Source organism: Rhododendron vialii, chromosome 5a (genome assembly GCF_030253575.1).
Source record: "Rhododendron vialii isolate Sample 1 chromosome 5a, ASM3025357v1".
NCBI lineage: Eukaryota > Viridiplantae > Streptophyta > Magnoliopsida > Ericales > Ericaceae > Rhododendron > Rhododendron vialii.
In genome coordinates, this window is record NC_080561.1 from 13145526 (window position 1) to 13165470 (window position 19945).

At 36.0% G+C, this 19945-nt stretch overlaps 2 protein-coding genes across 4 annotated transcripts in view; both read left to right on the forward strand.

Annotated features, from left to right (window-relative positions):
* Nucleotides 1-345: 345 nt before the first annotated feature.
* On the forward strand, nt 346-2298 carry LOC131327029 (protein FLOURY 1-like). The gene has a single exon (XM_058359993.1). The coding sequence runs from the start codon at nt 680-682 to the stop codon at nt 1670-1672; it is 993 nt and encodes a 330-aa protein (XP_058215976.1). The 5' UTR covers nt 346-679; the 3' UTR covers nt 1673-2298.
* Nucleotides 2299-11295: 8997 nt separating this feature from the next.
* The window catches only part of LOC131325657 (methylmalonate-semialdehyde dehydrogenase [acylating], mitochondrial-like), a 30373-nt gene continuing 21723 nt past the window's right edge, over nt 11296-19945 (forward strand). The window contains exons 1-9 of one of the 3 annotated variants that reach the window (XM_058358011.1): nt 11296-11472; nt 15017-15120; nt 15362-15936; nt 17972-18069; nt 18306-18377; nt 18477-18638; nt 18722-18800; nt 18902-19056; nt 19382-19445. In XM_058358011.1, the coding sequence (XP_058213994.1) occupies nt 15387-15936; nt 17972-18069; nt 18306-18377; nt 18477-18638; nt 18722-18800; nt 18902-19056; nt 19382-19445 (1180 nt within the window). In that variant the 5' untranslated portion in view covers nt 11296-11472; nt 15017-15120; nt 15362-15386. The remainder of the gene's footprint in view (nt 11473-15016; nt 15121-15361; nt 15937-17971; nt 18070-18305; nt 18378-18476; nt 18639-18721; nt 18801-18901; nt 19057-19381; nt 19446-19945) is intronic. The other 2 variants (XM_058358010.1, XM_058358012.1) reach the window with 2 other exon arrangements.

Consider the following 19945-nt stretch of genomic DNA (forward strand, 5'->3'; position numbering starts at 1 on the left):
AGCACGATACAGAAGTAGACTAAGCACGGGACGGTTCTAGACAAGCACCTGAAACGGCATAATAAGTAAGCCGTTAATTGTTATTACATAAAAAAAATTCCAGACAAAACTAGATTGAAAATGGGCAAGAAGAACACTGCACGACACAATTAAAAAATTGCACAACACAATTAAATAAATGAAATAGCATGACCCGATAAAAGAACGAAACAAAGTTGGCGCAAATGCCAACCCGGCCGTTTGATACCTCTGTCACACGACCCAAATATTTGATGGGCAGAATAGATGTGGTACTACTTGTTGGGTGCCGCATCGGCATTGAATAATTTCTCCTCTTTCAGACCCGTTGCCGACTCTGAATCTCTCTGCTCATCCATTTCGAACTTAACGCCCCCTCCTCCCTGGAGTCCCTCCCCAATTCACCACTCTTCTCTCCAACTCTTCTCTCTCTCTCTCCACACTCTCTAAACAAGGTTCAGTTGCTCCATACCTTCCTTGTACTCACTCCTTTCTCTAATGGGTTTCGTGCGTAATCTATTATTCAAACTTGAATTAACAAGGTCTAGACTCAACCCCATACTCAAATTTTAGATGACCTTTTTTATATTTCCGAGTGTTTGCTCTGTTTTTCTTGTTTTTTTACGAGAGATTTTTGGGACCACATAGTAGGGTTTCATTGATGGACTGTTTTTCATGCTTCAAGTTTATGGGCCAGAAGAAGAGTGACTATGGATGTGGGTTTTTTGTATTTGGGTGTTTAAGGCAATTATTCAACGTGTTATGTCTCTTTTTGGTGTTCAGTTTGGGGTTGAAGGTCCTGCAGTTGGGTAATCATCTCAAGGGCTTAATTCAATTGCTGTTTGATTTTAGAGGGAAATCAAGTGATTTAAGAAACGGGTTTTGTTCAAAAAGCTGTACTAATCATGAGAAATACAATACGATAGTTTCTTGTGGTTTTAGAAGAAAATCAAGTGATTTGGGAAATGGGCTTTGTTCAAAACCTTGTGTGCTATTGGAATTTTTGAGGAATTCAGAAGCAATTGGTCAATTGGAGGAAAATAATGGAGTTGAGAAGAGAAATGGTGATTATGTGAAGGAAAATTTTGTTTCTAATGGGGAATTTGGTGAATTTGCAAAAGGGGATGGTAATGTCAAGGAAAATTTTGATTCACATGGGGAATTTGGCAATGAAAGTAATGGACAAGAGTTGGTAAATGGAGATGAAGAAGTTGATGTCATGGCATTGAGGGAATTGGTGAATATTGAGAGGCAAAGGGCAGATGCTGTTTATTTGGAACTTGAAAAGGAGAGAAACGCAGCTGCCACGGCTTCTGAGGAAGCAATGGCAATGATTTTGCGTCTTCAAAACGGGAAGAGTTTGATCGAGATGGAAGCCAAACAGTACCGTAGATTGGCTGAGGAAAAGCAAATCCATGATCAAGAAGTAATCCAATCATTGAGATGGATTGTGATGAAGCATGAGTCAGAAAGGGGTCTTTTGGAAGACCAGTTGAGGTATTTTAGGCGAAAATCAAAGGTTTGTGTGAAGGGTGACGAAGGGGATGAATCCAAAGGATTCGATGAATCTTTGAACTTTTTCAACTCAAATATGGAGGGGAGCCCTGGTGATGCCCTAATTAGCTCTCGTGACATCGATATGTCACCACGTTGAGTTCTTCTTTGTTTAGTGCATTGGTTATGCTTTTGTTTTCTATGCAGTTCAAAAAAGTTAGGGGGGAAAATCGCAAGTTGGAACATGACTTGTAAAATTGCAGTGTAGCTCTATGATTTTTCCATGTTTCATATGTGGTTTAGTGGACGCGTTAGAAAATCACAGTGAAATAGCTAGGGAGTTGTTGAGCATTGCAGTTCTTTCCATTTGATGTCTGGGCTCTGTTGTATTATGCAACGAAAATTTGGTGGTATACTAGTGTTTTTTGGCTTGCTGTACTCTTAGGTTGCCTGCAAATTGTTCTATGTTTAGAACCAATTAAAGGATAGCTAAAATTTGGTTTAAATAATTGAGATATGTATTTCAAGATTATGATTGTTTTTTAAATGTCAATAAAGAAGTATCTGGCACAAATCATTTAGGAGAATAGTCTAACTATGACATAATTACTTAGATAAAGAAGTAAGTGAATATCTAAATCATTACATCATATCCACAAATCATCTGGCATGAATCCTATCTGTAGTATTAACTAGGATTTAATATTTTGGCACAAATCGTGTCGAAATTACTAAATCAGTAAAATATGTTGAAAATTCATCTGGCACAAATCATAGGTAAAGGTATTACAAGGGAATTCTTAGACACAAAAGACATTCATTTTGATCTTCTTTGAAAAAGACAATGGTACATTTCTTTATTTTGTATTTGGATCAAAAACTTGGTAAAGAAATGACGAAGTTGAAGGATCTGACCATTGTGAGTCATGAGATCTTTAACTTTTCTTTTTCCTTACCTTAATCGATTCAGATACAGCCTTAAGAAATCGCTGAAAGTTAATCACTGGATGGACTGTTTACCCTTTCGTTTGTCCTAGATTACTCAGATTGAACACATCCTGTGAAGTAATTGTTGCGATTGTCTGTGTATTATGATAAAAATTTAAATGAGAGGTTGCTCTCTAACATGCTTCGCACTTTTTTTCAGTAATCATTTAAGGTACATGTAGTGGTAAAAAAACTCTGTGCATGTATACCAGAAACCAAAGCTATAAAGTTTACTACAAGTTGCCTCTTCGAATAGTCCTGGTATGTGTTGGTCCATTGTTGTACTTTATTTCATGCCATTGACATTGTCATAGATTTTTCGTTGAATTTTAAGCAAACGAGTTCAATGCCTTGATTTGCTTTTTCGCAGGTGGATTTTTGGAAAAGTATGATGAACTGATGAGGTTGCAGAATCGGCACCCCATTTCCGCACTAGAGGGAGTGAACTATGTAAAGTACTTTTTCACTGCTGTAAAGATGCAATAAACTTGGAGCTCTGTGAGTATTAGAGACCATGAAAAAAGAGCAATGCGTTGTGAAAATTGGTTGCAGTTTTCAGAAGCTCTTTCCTCAATTTGTTTTGGAAAAACACACAAAATTGTTTGGTTGCCGGTTTCTGGAATTTGTGTTTTTTGAGAAATAGGAAACACGGATGTTGCGAAATCGATGAGTTCTTATGTTTTCAAAAACATTTTTATAACAAGTGCTCTCCATAACTGAAACCAAACAAGGCCATCCAGAGTTTTTGTTTTATGACCAATCGAAGCCTCCTCATTTCTTTTTCGCAGTGGAAAACGGAATGGCCTTATAGGGATGATCTGGAAATTGCTGCCCGTATCGAAGATATGATTTGTGGCCCAAGAAGGCGTGAGTTTAAGAAACACAAATTGTATTTTTCATTTTTTGTAAATCACAACGGAAATGAAATGGACAATATTTTTATGATAATAATGGCAGTGAATAATGTTGTTTTAGATGGCAACCCAGAGATCAAGAAATTGCAAAGCGGTGATCAATATGTTGCAAGGCAAGAGTCAGATTAAAGCATGCCTGGAAGTTATTGTTGAGGATATTTTATCATTTCTTTGTCGTTTTTCGTCTTGTTCTTTTCAATTTGTTCCCCGTAACGGTAATAGGGTGGCTAATGCTATAGCCAAATATGCCCTATCTTTAGATTCCCCGTTAACTTGGCAAGGGAATTTTCCGAGTTGGGTTCATAGGGAAGCTACTTTTGATGCTTCATCTTTGCATTAATAAAACTACCATTATCGATTGGAAAAAAAAAAAAGAACTCATTTTGTGTTTCCTTTTTTGTCCATATAGCAGATGAAAGGAAGGAGAGGAAAAGATTCCCATTTCATTTTTTATTAGGAGGTTAGAAACTGAGGAATTGAAAACATAGACGTTAGAATATTATTTTTCCTTCATTCTTCTTCTCGAATCCGGATCCTCTATAAAGATTGTGCCTGTGGTGATGGTCCGAGGCTTTCAACAAGGGGCGTCACCTATTAAATAAGCGGATCCAAGGACCAACGGTACAAAATAGAGCAAATCTCATCAGCCTTTATATTCTTACCAAACCAACGCCATTTCATTCGAAGGCAGCCAAATGGAGAGAGAACTAACATAGATGTTAGAACATTATTATTATCTTACCAAACCGACATTGTTTCAGCTTCATACGATCACCACATACACAATCCTTGTAGAGGATCCGGATTCCAATATATATATATATATATAATATAAAATAAAACAGAGCTGTGTTTGAATCCAATAGACAACCAACGCTCTAGATTTATCCCCTCATTCTGCATAAATCTCTGCCCTCCATTCTATATTCTTTTTTTAGTCTTAAATGTTTCCCTGATATAGAATTAGATGAATCAGTAATGAGGTATGATTTTGATTTAATTTTATTTTCTTTTCCAAAACCTAATTTTGTTCCCTTCTCCTTTTGGTTCAAAATTTGAAACCTTCTCTCTCTCTCTCTCTCTCTCTCTCTCTCTCTCTCTCTCTCTCAACCGTGGTTCAAAAATTGAGAGGTCCTTTACCTCTCCAGTTAGGGTTTTTTGTTCACATTTTTGCAACATGAATATGAGTTCATCCAACAACGTCGATGGCAACAAAGTTCTATTCTTCCGGTGCTCCCATTTGGGTCTTTCTGTTCAGGTCTTTTTTTTAATTGCATCAAAACTCGATTACGTAGGGATTATTTCTAAATTAATTTATGATGTTTGAGTTTGTTTTGCAGCAGGTTTACCTAACAAGTTTACAGGAAAATTGAGGTACACTTAAAGTTTTTGTTTACATTTATCCATTCGCATGCTTATGAATTTTTACTATATTGAAGGTAGACGGTTAGTTTGGTGAGATTTTTTATTTCTTCTAAATCTGCTTTTTCATTTTTTGAATGTAGACCAAAAAAAAAAACAATCTTTGATAAAAAGACGTGATTGCTATGTGTGATAAAAAGCCTTGGTGAAGAACTCATATTGGCTGTCTAAACATTTAAGTTCTTGATTAGGTAGTATTAGCTCTATTTCCTTTCTAATTTTATCTTTCGCAATTTTAATTGGAGTATAGCCGGTGGTATTCTTCCGTAATTTTATCTTTGTTAAGATTAACCTTAACAAAAGGTTAGTTTGTTTGGTTATTTTATTGGAGACTTGATAAGTGTACTCGCATGTGATTTTTAATATAAAAGGCATCTTTGATGAATTTCTCATAATAAGAGTTTTTGGCAAAACTTAGTGATGTTGTTCAAAAAAGGGAGGGGAGGCTGATCAAATAAATATGGTTTTTTCCCTCTGTGGTAATTCCAATCAGCTACTTTCTTCCTTCTTTTTTTTCAAAACAAAAATGAGAGAGTAAAGGGTTTAAAGGGTCCGACGAGGTCACAGAAGGCGGAATGGATATGTATCCCAATTTTAACCAACCAAACAGGTAATTCAAGTAGACTAATAATTAATTTCAGGGTGGGGGCTAAAAGTATATGGAATTTGCTGTGATATCTGTGCTAAAAATGAAACCTTTTTTTTTGTGGGCATAAAAAAGTGTTGGTTAAAATCATGTAAAAAAGTAGCCGGACTGGGTACTGAAAAGGGCAAGTCAGACATCTAAAATCGGACTATGATTGGAATGAAGCCTCTCAAATCCAAATTAGAATTCGGATGATTCATCCTTAAAGTAAGATATTTAGAGCAACAAGATCTATTTGTGCCTTAAAAATGTGTGAAATTATGCCGAATATTCAATGAAAGCATTAGACAACTATCAGTGGGCAATTGGGTGAGAATCAATTTGAAATTTCTGAAGTCAAACAAACAACGTGTTTTTGTTCTAAATACATATTACCTCTCTAGGTGCAATCCCACTTTATTTTTTTATTTATGTTCGTGAACTCTCACTGTGATGAATCACTAAATTTATGTTTGTTTTGGTATACAAGGTTCTAAAAAGAACGGAGTTGAAGTAAAGCTACAACTGAATGCTTTGTGTCTCCTGGAACCTCTCATTGGGAATGAAAGATGAAAAGAATTTTCATATGCCAATATTTCTTATCATTTTATTTTGCTTCCTCTAATATTTCTTTCGTTTGGTAAGTTGTGGGGTAGACATTGTTGAATATAAGTTAGGTACTAAATGAACTTAGAAATAAGACATCTTTGGTTTCACTGGTTTTGTAAAATGTACTCCTTAGTATTTTTAAAAAACCTGCAGGTACCCCCCCCCCCCCCCCCCCCCCCCCCCCCCCCCCCTCTACTTTTTGAAAATGAAGAGTTGGCCTTCGGAAAAGCATCCACAAATCCTCCATAGGGTTTTATCCCCTTCAAACCACGTTTAGGAACTGCCTATATATTGCAACTCCAACAGATCTCCAATTGTAACTCCAATTTTTTCATTAGCATTTGTCTTCAACAACCATTACTAGTGAAACCCAATCCAGATGTATATACCGAAAACTTATCTTTGAGCAAGGTATGTGAGATATTTTTATGTTTATGTTATGTAATCACTATTATAGTGCACTGCATTTTATTGATATAGTTTTGCTTTGTCGCCACCTAATTAAACATTATGTTTTTTCATAGCAAGGCCCTGTATAATGGATGCCATATGAAAGGCCATGAATTAATTAGTGTACTGCAGTAGGAGGGTTATTTTATTGATCATGGCTTTGGTGAAATAAACAGATTCGGCAATCTAGCTTTAGAGGATTTGTCAGAGAAATGCTTCCTAATGTAGATATTGAGACGACTCAGTTTGAAGTCATAGTTCGTATTAATTCGAAATTTAATTTTGTTTTGTGCCCACATCTTGCTAAGGATTTTGGAACTCTTTTAAATACAAAGTAATTGGAGTGTACATTAAGACTGAATTGTTTTGGTCTTGCGATTCTATATTTCCTTACATGGCTTTCAGCATTAATTTTGTAGTTTGACCGAAGACTCCATTGTATTACGGTAAGTTAATTAGGTGGAGATGTTCCTTATTATATTACATTTACATTCAGTCATGACTTCGAAGTTTTAATATCATACATGAATTTATTTTACAAATGATTTTTTTTGGTGTAAGAGAAATCATATGGCTGAGGTTTTGGTGGTCTAATAAGGATTAGTTTTTGGTGGTATGATACCGTTTAGAACCTTTTTGTTTTGAATTTGCTTGCCTTCATATTCTATACATTTAGTTGGAATATAATGACCAAAATTCTTTGACAGCTGTGTTTTCCATGCCATGCCATAGTACGCCAAAAGTGCCAAAACACCTTTTCATAAGCATCTATGTACATACTGGCTCAAATTTGCTTGGCTTAGCTTAATCTATGAATTGACGAGTTGTGGATGGAGTGAAACTCATTGCTTGAAACTAATACTATGGTAAACATAATTTTTTTGTCTCATTAGATTCATTACCAACATGATCTCTATTCCAGTTTCTTATGGGAATTCCAATTCTAATTGAAGACTGTGTCTTTGTTGCTTTTTTGATGTTGCGTCAAATTAATACGCGGTAGGACAAATAAAATATTTATTTTGATAATATTCTTAGTTTTGTTAATTTCTTTTTATTAGGTTATGAAGCAGGGGTTGGTGCTGCAGATGGGAGAAACTGCATGAGAGAGCTATGGAGGTGGGCAGGTGCATAAGGATCACATGCAATGAGTTTCAATTTTCATGCAGAAATATTGCAAGATGTGAGGTCCTCCTGCTATTACTAGAGGGAGATGAGAATAGAGGATTTGATTATGGTAAGAAGTGGAAAGAAATACGAATGGGTTGAAGTGGCTTAGAACGGGTGAGAATCTAAAGGAGGATTCGAATGTAAGTCATGATAAATTGGGGTTTGAAATTTATTACGGTTGATTGTGTTTTAATAGGTTAGAGGACGAAGATGGGTCTCTCACTGGTGTTGTGTCGGTTTTGTAATTGCTATTGTATACGATTTGTTGAATGTGCAATCACATTACGTTTAGGCTAAGATGACATTGTTTGTAGTTAATTTCACTTCAAGTGTGAGTGTGACTGACTCTCGATGGAGCTATTGAATTTTAGATTAGTCGAAGCGGTCCCCACTAATTAAAAATTGATTTGTGTTGGGTCAAGTTATGTGGGTGTGTGTCCATAGGCACGATTTTGCTGAAGAGTAACGACACTAAAAGCCAGTTCCCATGCCGCATTCTTTGAGCCGTGCCTTCAGGCACGGGCATGCGCTAGTATATGTATATATCATGGTGTTATAGGAGTACAAAGATGCTACACGCACAAAGGTTGTGCAAAACATCAAACACAACCAATCTTCATCCGTCCATTATTGTAATAAATGATCAAGATTCATTCAAACTTTTCCTTAGAAGAGTGTTTTTAAAATTTAGAACATTCAAACACATCTGAATAGCCAGAATTTGTTACATAACACACACAACGTGAATCTCGTATTCCCAGTGCAATTGATCTTTGAAGATCCGTTTTTTGCCTTTCCCTATATAATTTCCTAATCAAAATGCTCGGATGAGATTGGCAAATGATTTTCACTACTTTAAGGGGATTAAAGGTAATCAAATTTTACGCTCCACCAAGATTTGTATTAGAGCATATACACCAATAGTTGTGTATTTTAGTTACTCAACAGTTCACTTTTTTTATTTTACTTACTCAAATTTCTCTTAACTCTATACCAATATTCTCTATTACCATCTCTATCCTTATTAAATACTATAAAACTTTACTATTCATCCAGTACTAGAGTTCCATTGGGGAGAGGGAGATAGAGAAACAATTATTGTTTAATGGGATAATTCATGAATAGTTCTAAGGTATTAAGAGCATGTACACCAGTACATAGCTAAAAATGCTGATGAACAGTATATTTTTTTTATTTTACCTACTCACATTTTTTTCAACACTACATCAATATTATTTATTTTACCTATTATGTATTAAAATATTAATTTAACCTATGCACGGGCAAGAGGAGGAGGGGAGAAGAGGAGAGAGAGTGAGGGGGAAATTAATTAAATAATAGATACATGGTGAATAGTACTTAGGTATATTTACCTATGCACTATTGATGGATGCATTTTGCCTAACCCTTTACCTAATCCAGTGCAATGCTCATTTGGGGGATTTGGTTAGGTAAAATAGCTAAAAAGGTATTTTAGCTCTTTTGATATACTTGCTGTAATACCGAGTCAAACCACTGAGAGCTGTTTTACCTTTGTGTTTTGTTACTTTGGTACAAAGCACTTTTCTTATTTTGACAAGCTAAAATAGATAAAAAACTTTTTTACCTTGACCGGTAAACTTGCTCTTAGTATTTAAAAAGATTGGCTTTTTTTTTTTTTAAAGATGGCGAAATATAGCATTAAATTTGAAAAAAAAAACTTAAAATTCGAATTTTGAAATGTGATCGACTCAAATAAAGGCTGTGTTTAGGATGACTTGCATCAAACCATTTACACGTCCGTCGCCTTCTCCATTTTTAGCGCAATTATCACCTAAAATAGATCAAGTTATTACTTAAAAACAGTCCGTTCTAATAAGTCCAAAATTGTTCTTCAAAGATCCAAAAGCTATAGTTTTTCTTAGAAAAAAGCCAAAAGAGCCGATCAAAAAAGAAGAAGAAGAAGAAGCCAAAAGAAGTTCATTTTTTTTTTTATAGGAAAAAGACATAAGAAGTCCAAAAAGTTAATTTTCCAGCATATCCTATACACAAGCTGGTAGCTACATGATAAGAACAACTTTATTATAATTTTTGGAGAAAATGACAGTCGAGGACGTGTTTTGATAGTTAATACTCGCCAAGGACATGCAAGCTAATAGCTACATGATAAGAACAACTTTACTATAATTTTTGGAGAAAATGACAGCCCATGACGTGTTTTGATAATTAATATCCATAGCATGTTCTTGGCGGGTATTAATTATCAAAATACGTCCTTACCTGTTATTTTCCCTAATTTTTGAGTAGTAACAGAATGTTAATGAAGTGGGCTGGGCTAGGACCATCGATTTGAAAAGGTTCAAAAAAAGTTAATTTTTGAGTAGTAATAAAATGTTAATGTCGTGGTCCTTGTGAACTCGTCTCACATCCATTTAAGATATGACCCCAGTAGCAACAATGAAAAATGTAGAATCGAATGAATAATTTAATGCTCTTCTTGGAACATAAAGGAAAAGAAAAAAATGGGAGAGAAAATTTTAAAAATCCATCCTTTATTTGTTTTGTAATTTAATGAAGGGAAATATTAAAGCAAAATAATTTTCTTTCTTATTTTTCTTGTCTCTTACAATCCCCTTCAATATTCTTTTCATTGAACAACCAACAAAGTAATAACTCCATACCTTTTGTATTTGAGATTAAATTCTTTTCACCGGCGGTGGAAAGAATGAGTTGTCCACGGCCACTAATTGTGGATCCCACCATACGCTTATTGTTATAATTTGAATCGTTCATCTTGTAGGGCCCAAAGTGTAGTAAATTTACGCAAAAAATCAGCTTGATTGTATATCGATAGATCAATTAAAAGTTGAAATGTCCATGGCCATTCATTTTATAAACCATAATTTAAGTTTTGATATTCATATCGATGTCCGGTGAAGCTAATTTTTTGAATGAGAATAATATTTTACAGGCCCTGCAAGATGAACGGTTCAGATCGGCAATTAACACACCGTGAAGGGAAAACCCATAATTTCCACTAGCGGTAGAAGGAATTTAATCTCTTTGTATTTCCTTAATGAAATTTCTTGATAATGGTATTTCTAGAACAAAACACTACTCCCTCCTCTCCACAAAGTATGTCCAAAATACCATTCACACTTCTAAAACAACTATCTATATCTTTTAATATATAATGTTTTCTATATGCAATATTGATGTTTGATAAATCTAACTTACTTTTAGTTAACAAATTTTTTAAAAATCATTCAAAAAATATATTATAAATTACAATATATAAATTAATTTTTGTGAGATGTGAATAACGTTATAGATATTCCATCTGTTTCATTTTATTTGTCCTATCATTTTTTTTGTCTCTTTTGAATCTATTTATGTGTATCTTTTAATGTGAATTTTTAAAAATATGCAATATAGATATTATTTTACGTATTTCAATTTAATCTATAATACAAAATTATCGAAAATCGTGAAAAATATTATAAATTAAAAGATATACACAAATAAATACAAAATAAAAAAAATAAATAAATGATGGAAAAACAAAATGGGACCAGGGAATATCTTCTTTCTTGGGATGGAGGGACAAAATAGACTACACTTCCTTCTCATTTTTTTCACGTTCTCTCCTCTTTTCCTGACTTCCAAACACAGCGTAAGGAAACACTGCGCTAGGGCTTCATGCACAGATGAATTGTTTTGATGGGGATTCGATTTCCTGATTTGGAGTAGAGTCAATTGTTCGTTATATTCACCTAATTGATCGTTCCTTCGTTCCTCCCACAGGTCTCTCTCTCTCTCAAACTTGTATATAATATACATTTAGTTGAATGGATATGTCGCGGAGAATGTAGCTGCGTTGTTTGTGATTGTCTGTTTAATGGTTGTATAAACTTAATAAAGCCCTCAGTACTTCCACAATCTCTCTGTCTATTTATTCCGAGTGTTATTGTGTTTAATATGCTATACTGTTCAGTTTAATTTTTCTCCGAATTTCGAGCTTTGCTTTGGGTAAATGTAGTAGTAGGGACATTGTCTGCTTCAACCAACTACGTTAGCCACAATTAATAAAAAAATCACGATACGACCCGATAATTACACGGTAGTGAAAGGGGAACCAACTGGGATATGGCTACACATATGGTGGAGAGTCATGGGTTTATATGGCTGCACATCTGGTAGAGAGTCATGGGGTTGGACCAACGGTTAAATATTCGAGCCGTCCACTCTATCCTATTGCTTAGGCTTGGTATTGCCTGGTATAGTTGGGATGACGACTACATGACCTGGGATTGTTCAGAACAAAATTCCCAACACTCTCGCCCCTAATTGGAAGAGCATCTGGAAGTCACTTCAGCTGTTGTTAGCGACAAAGCTGGTGTGGCTTAAGTTGTAATTTATGTCAGATGCGAGAAGGAAGCTTTTGGAAAGAGGTCTCTAAATTGATGTTTTTTCTAGTTGGGAATGGTTTTTGGCTGGGTTAGGATTTTTACTTTTTTTTTTCTCTTCAATTATTGCTTACAAAATAAATAACACGGGTTGTGCATCAGATAGGTTAACAGTTAACTTTCTTTTTGAAAGTGAAGCTGAGTTTAAATTAATTGTGATGTTTTCTGTTTCCATCTTTAACTCAAGTTGATGAAGGAGATTGTTGAAAACTGAAAGAATTTACCATTGACATGTCTTCAAGATCATAAGAAGGATGAAACCATTTCGGTAACCTTGGTTTCCCCCTTTGGTTAAAGGGCGTTCTGAATTGTTGGATTGTTTCAGGACATTGTTAAAAGCATCAAATATGACATGTCTTCAAAATATTATGAACTACCGTTTTTTAGAAGGTATGGATTATTAGTAACTTTAAAAGTAAATGTGGTGGTAGGGACCTTCAGTAGTTCAGTTTAAGTTTCCCCCCTAATTTTGAGCTGTAGTGGTAGGGACATTGTCTGCTTTAACCAACTAGGTTAGCTGCAAATTAAATTCACGATACACCTCGATAATAAGTACCTGGTATGTGTGAAACGGGGAGCCGGTCACTCCATCGTCTTGCTTAGGCTTGATATTACCTGGTATAGTTGGGATGAGGACTACATGACCTGGGATTGGACTGAACAAAATCCCACACACCCTCGTCACTAAAGAATAAAGGTGAAAACAGGAGACTTTACCTGTTAACCTTCTTGCATTTAATGGCTTAATCATATTTATTGGAAGAGCATCCGGAAGTCACTTCAGCTTTTGTTACTGACAAAGCTGGTGTGGATTAAGTTGTAATCAGTGGTGGCTCCAGGGTTTCTCGGGAGGGTGTTAAAAAAAAAAAGCCCTACAATATACTTCATAGTATTCTAAATAACGCTCGTCGCTAGTCGGGCGGCGACCCACCACCAAGCACCAAGCCCGCCTAGGCGATGCCGAGCAATTCAACATTTTGTTTAAAAATATTAGGAGATTATTTTTTAAGGCAATATGGGCTGAAATTAAAAAAAATAAAATAAAAGAGACTAACACTGTTTATATTTTAAAAACTATGGTTAAAAAATTAAGTGCTTCAATTTTCAATTCGTTTGAACCTGTGAGAAATTCTTATTTTTATGATCATTTTATCCTAAAAGTTCATGATTAATATTTGTCTCTAGGGCTCTCATAATTAAGTATATGTTCTTCATTTGGTTCTACGGCTTTGTTAGGGCTCTCACATGAGAATATGAGAGCCCTAGAGCCAAAAATTAATTATGATTATTTAGAATAAAATTTTCAGAAAAATAAGATCTTCGCACTGGTTCAAACAGATTGAAAATTAGAGAACTTAATATTTTTTAGACTGCTTATATATTAAAAAATATGATGAAAAAATATATAAACAGTTTCAAATAAAGAGCCGTAATTTTACCATTGATCAGTGGTCAATGGTGAAAGGACTGGGTGTTCAAATTTTGTGAATTGGGTGTTCATTGATGTATGGATTGGGTGCTCAAACTACTTCAAAGCATGAGCTGTCCTAAAAATTCTATATGTATTTTTAACAAAAAAAATTTGTTTGGGGTGGTCACGTGACCATGGTGAGTTGTATGTGGCGCCGCCACTGGTTGTAATATATGTCAGATGCGATAAGGAAGCTTTTGAAAAGAGGGCTCTACATTGATGTTTTTTCTAGTTGGGAATGGTTTTTGGCTGGGTTAGTATTTTTGCTGTTTTTTTTGCCCTCTTTAATCATTTTTATTGCTTACAAAATAAATAACACCGGTTGTATCAGATAAGTTAGCAGGTAACTTTCCTTGAAAAGTGAAGTCGGGTAAAAAATTAATTGTGATTTTTTCCGTTTCCATCTTTAACTCAGTTGTTCAAGGAGATTGTTGAAAACTTGAAAGAATTGGCTATTGTCTATTGACACATCTTCAAGATTTTAGGAAGGATAATACCATTTTGGTAACCTTGGTTTCCCCCTTTGGTTAAAGGGCATTCTAAATTGTAGGATTGTTTCAGGACATTGTTAAAAGCATTAAATATTGATATGCTATGAAGCACCGACACTTCTAAAGGTTGAAGAATCGCAGTGTCAGGACACGGGGACACGGGGACACCGCGGGACACCGCGGAGATACGTCCGGGACACGCCACGTGGCGTGTCCCATATTTTAATATTAAATTTTGAGGGGGACACCGCTGGGGACACGGCGGGACACCGCTGGGGACACGGCGGGGACACCGATGGGGACACGGCAGGGGCCAAACTGCAATTTTTTTAAAAATTTTGGGGGCCAAACTGTAATTTTTGAAAAAATTGGGGGTCAAACTGTAATTTTTTAAAAAAAAATTTGGGGCCAAATTATTATTATTTTTAAAATTTCTGGGTGCTAAACTATAATTAATTAATTATTTATATATAAATAAATAAATAAATATACACGTGGCGTGTCCCCCGCCGTGTCCGTGTCCCCATTTTTTTAGAATTCCCATGTCCCGGTGTCGGTTTCGGTGTCCGTGTCCGTATCCGTGTCCGTGTCGGTGCATCATAGTTGATATGTCTTCAAAATATATGAACTACCCTTTTCAAGAAGGTATGGAGTTTAAAAGTAAGTTGGTTTCTCATCACACTTCTTAGCATCAGCGGATGGGAAAATAGGATTTAACGGCCTCTTTCAATTTCAGATATGGTTTTAGAATTCAGCACGACCTTCATGTGTCACCCTTGCATTGGTTTTTATCTTTTCTTCCTTGTATTATTCTTTATTGTCACTGATAGAATTAGATAAAAAGCAATCATTTGACTCTCCTTTGTTGCGATATGTCAGCTTAATGCCTTACGATATTTTACTCGCATGTTGATGTTTAGACTCTCTTCTTCTCTTGGTGTTTTGGATATGGACTAAGGTCATGCAGAATTTGGAGAACTAGCCAATGTCGATCTGTATATCATAGTCAACTACTCAACTGGAAAGGGATGTGATTGAATAATGAAGCTAGTGCAAGATCACAAACCCATCTGATAATAAGAGTTTAAAGAACAGTTAAATTTTTTACCTTCCATGGAAAAATTGAACTCTTGAAATCTAGATGTCCTAGTCTGTTCCTCTATTTTCGTCAAGCACGTAGTTTATTAGAGTTAGATTTATCAAGCTGAGTTCTTCTTTTTATTTATTTATTTTTATTTGTTTTCTTATGGATCTGTCTTTAATGCAGGGTTTTATTCTTCGTTATTTGTGATGGACTCCCTTGATTTAATAGAGTTTTCTGAAACCCTACAAATGCTTCCTCCTCCTCCCGGTAGTTTTCTAGATCGAGAAGAACTTATTCAACATGTGGGGGAGTTTGCCTTGTCCCAGGGATATGTTGTAACTATTAAGCAGTCTAGGAAGGACAGAGATGTAATCCTCGGATGTGACAGAGGAGGTGTTTATCGGAGTAGGCGAAAAACTATTGACGAGGCATCTGGTGAAAATGCCCGGAAAAGGAAAACAGGTTCTAGGCTTACCAATTGTCCATTTGAATGTCTGGGTAAAAAGGATGATGGATTTTGGGTACTAACCATAAAAAATGGTTCACACAACCATGAACCTTTAAAAGACATTTCGGAGCATCCTTCTGCTCGTCGCTTCTCAGAGTCAGAGGTGCTGCTAATTAAAGAGATGACAGAAGCTGGTTTAAAACCACGCCAAATTTTAAAGAGATTGAGACAAAGTAATCCAGAGCTTTTATCGACGCCAAAGCATGTGTACAACATCAAGTCTAGGCTCCGACAGGGAAACCCTACAGGTTATTCCCCCTCTAGACAAGATATGTATTATGTACTACACTACCACTGCATATCCAGTTCCTTTTTTCACTATGTTACTTCTTATGAAGTTCCTTTTTTTGATAGGTTACTTTGTATTAAATTTCTTTGTTTGTATCATCGTTTTATTGTTTTGATTCTATGCTAACCTGGCACATTAATTTTAATGTAAATAACACATCCATTGTCCACCTTTTCATTTTATCGGTCTTCCTCCTTTTTTTCAGAGCAGAGCTCCATAGGTTTCCTTATTAGACTCCAGATTTATGGTAATATGTCAATTGAGGCACTGATTGGGCTATGTGGCTATTCTGTAGGATGCAGTCTCCAAATTGTTTCCAGCATGACCACCTCCTTTATGTCATCATTCACTGTTAAAATGCAAAATATGGAGTCTGCCATCGTAGATCACAAGACTTGTGATTGAGGCTACTCCGTTCATGAGGCAATTGCTGAAGTCCACTAAACTAGTTTTCCTGTTGAGATGTGAGATGTGTCTGGAATCTCTAGATTAGAGTGATAAATTCGACGTTTCTTATGAGGTTCTGGAAAAATAGTCTCTTTTCCTTCTGTGTCCTCTGGCCACTTGTCAACATGTATATAAGACCAAAAAGTAACATATAGAAGCTTCACAAGGCTTCTTGTTATAGTATAGAGCCTCCTACAGCTTTAGAAGTTCTAGTTTGCCCGCAACGCAGCTGGTTCAGTTATTGGTACTGATGCAGAATAGTTTGACCTTGCATATTTCCATTCTAATCATTTGAGATTATAACTTCTGAGCCACATGGTTAAGCTAAGGGTTAGCAGGTTAAGCTAAGAGTTAGTAGGTCAGCTCGCACGGGTCGTTACAGACTTACAGGTGGTATCAGAGGCTACACCAACTGGAATTGTGGGGCGGGCCCAACAAGGGACAAGCTTGAGGTGCTTGTTATGCTTGAGTGGGTCCCACATGAGACGAGCTTGATATGTTTAAGCGGGTACTTGTTTCCCAATGCTTGATGGGTGGAACTTGTTGGACCATGGGGCGCAACGAGGAACGGTGCGATCTGAAGTGGGGGAGATTGTGAAATCCCATCCCACATTGGTTAGACATCAAAACGTTGAGTGGTATATAAGGTAATGCCCCCTAGCTACTATTAACTTAAGTTATAACTGTTGAGCCATGTTGTTAGGCTAAGGGTTAATAGGTCAGCTGCGCTTGTCTTTGCATCACGCAATGATCAAATGTTGCGACGTATCGTTCTTAGTGTTTGATAAAAGAGGAATCGGACCTCTTGACTCCTATGAGTTGGACCTATAGCTTGGGCCATAAATCCTCACCCTTAAGATGGTGTTTGGCATGGCCGAATTTTGGATTGGCGAAATGGATTCTGGACTGGGTATGGACAGCTTGACAGGGATTTGAGAATGGATTAATGCATAATATAACTCCCTAAAATGGCCAAAGATTCGATTCTCATTTTGGATTATGGCATCAAAAAGACCACCTCACCCCTATGAATCTTATGATCTGCCTTTGTCGAGGATTGCTTGGCAATAGTTAGTTATACTTATTGTTTTGAGGTGCAGGGTTGTACATTTATTGTGCCACTATCCTATTATCGGTTGTTGTGCCCATACTTAAACAGGTGGGAATTCTTTTTCCTCAATGTTGGTTTTCATCAACCTGGTGAAACTTTCAAAATTTTGTTTTAAGAAAGATGATTTTGGGGAAGAAGGATACTGGAAAGGAAAATATTGACCAGCTTGGTGTGAGATACAAACGTATTTTATTTTATACTTTTGGTGATTGTGCAAGGTAAGAGATGCTTATCCTGGAAAAATTGTTGTGGCGAATATATGAGATACTGTTCGCCCTTTAAAATTTGTGAAAGGTTTTGAATGTTGCTTCGAGAGACGTTCGGTATGATTGATATGTTCATGCTGTTTGTTTCAGAATGCTAGGAAGTCTGCAGTTAATTAGTTCTTGGTGATTTCCTTCTCTTCTCACCAAAAACTGGTATTCCCATGTTTCAGTGAAGAGATTCAAGACATTGAGACCCCAAACATCTGGTGTTGGAAATTCAAATCTACCAACAACTAGCGAGCCATCTTGGCGCCAGCGAAACCCTCCGGTAAGCTGATATGTGAATCAAATGAACTTAGCCAAAACAAAGTGAACCCAATGCTTATTCTTAACAAAATGCAAACTGTTATTTTATAGATTCAGAGAAATAATAGGCCAGAATTTAGGACACTAGCAATCGGAAAATGTCATGTATCAAGATTTGTGCTTTTTTACTCTCTCCTTTCCTTGTGAGTTTGTATTTGTTGTTGTAATAGACTAGAAGGTGTTGATTATTTCTGGCAGAGGGTTCCCAATCTCATTGCTGGTAGATTTGTTGATTCACAATCATTGGTGTCCATTGACGTGATAAATCCTGTAAGTACAGAAAAATTCCAGAGATGTCCTTTTTTCTTTCTTTTGTTATTTTAATAAATCATGTGGATAGTTCGTTATGAATTTATTTTTCATCGGTAGGCGTCACAGCAAGTTGTTTGCCAAGTTCCCTTAACCACCCCTGAAGAGTTCAAGGCTGCAGTATTTGCTGCAAAAAGGGCTTTCTCATCCTGGCGAAGCACTCCAGTCACAACCCGTCAACGGCTCATGTTCAAGCTCCAAGAACTTATCAGGAGAGATATTGTATGTCCATTATGCTGTCAGTGCCATACATCTTATTGACCAGTACATTTTTAGTTAATTTTATTCGTTTTATTTTCTCTCAGGATAAGTTGGCGATGAATATTACAAGCGAGCAGGGTAAAACATTGAAGGACTCATACAGTGAAGTGTTACGTGGGCTAGGTTTGTGTCTTTATTGTTTCTTTGACCTAAAATGATGTAGTGATTTTTTAAGATCAACTGTTTTTGTCGTGCACTTTAAAGCTTTGCTTTTTCCCATTTAGAGGTTGTGGAGCATGCTTGTGGAATGGCAAGTCTGCAAATGGGGGAGTTTGCCTCAAATATATCATATGGAACCGATAGCTATAGTATTAGAGAGCCACTTGGTGTTTGTGCCGGGATTTGTCCTTCCAACTTTCCAGCAATGGTTCCACTATGGGTAAGTTTGATCTGCTTCTCTTTTCCTCTTCAATATTTTTCTTCCTCTCAATGCCTTCCATTTTGAGGCTGTTCTATTTGGACGGTGCTTACTTTTTCTTGCTGGTGAAATGATGGGATTATCTTCATGTTGTTATCATGAGTGCCATATATAAATAAGTCTTCCCAGGAAGAATCTGAGACAAATTATGAGTAACCTTTGTATGATTGTGCTTTTGTTAGATTACTACATTTTTCATGGTTTTAAATGGTTCTGGGATCCTCAGTATTCTTATATTCCCTGACTTGTGGAAACAAAAATAATTACAAATATGGTTTCATTGCAGATGTTCCCTATGGCAGTTACTTGTGGTAATACATTTATTCTAAAGCCATGTGAGAGAGATCCAGGTGATTGCTTTTGCAATTCTTCTCATTAAAGAATTCCAGGACCGTTTTCTCTTTTATGATTTCGGATCCTAGCTTAATTGCTACCGTAAATTCTAGTTTCTTTTCTTTTTTGTTTTATTTTTGGCTCCGTTTGTTTCGATGTAAAATATATTTTCAAAAAACAAACTTTAAACTTTTATTTTCAGGTGTGTGGTTGGCACATGAAAAATATTTTCCAAAACAATGGCAGATTGCTGGATTAAAAATATTTTAATCGAGTAAGCGCGTGCTATCTCTCTCTCCTCCTCTCTCTTGTTTTGGATTTAATATGATTTGGGAGAAGAAGGGAATGAAATATGTGATTTTGGGAAATGTCGGACCATCGGGTGTTGAAATGCAAAAATGACTTGCGGCCAAAATTAGAGGGAAACAATTTCACCCCATTGGTGCAAAATGTTTTACCTTGAAAATATTTTCCTCCTTTTTCTAGCCAAACAATGGAAAATGGGTAAAATATTTTA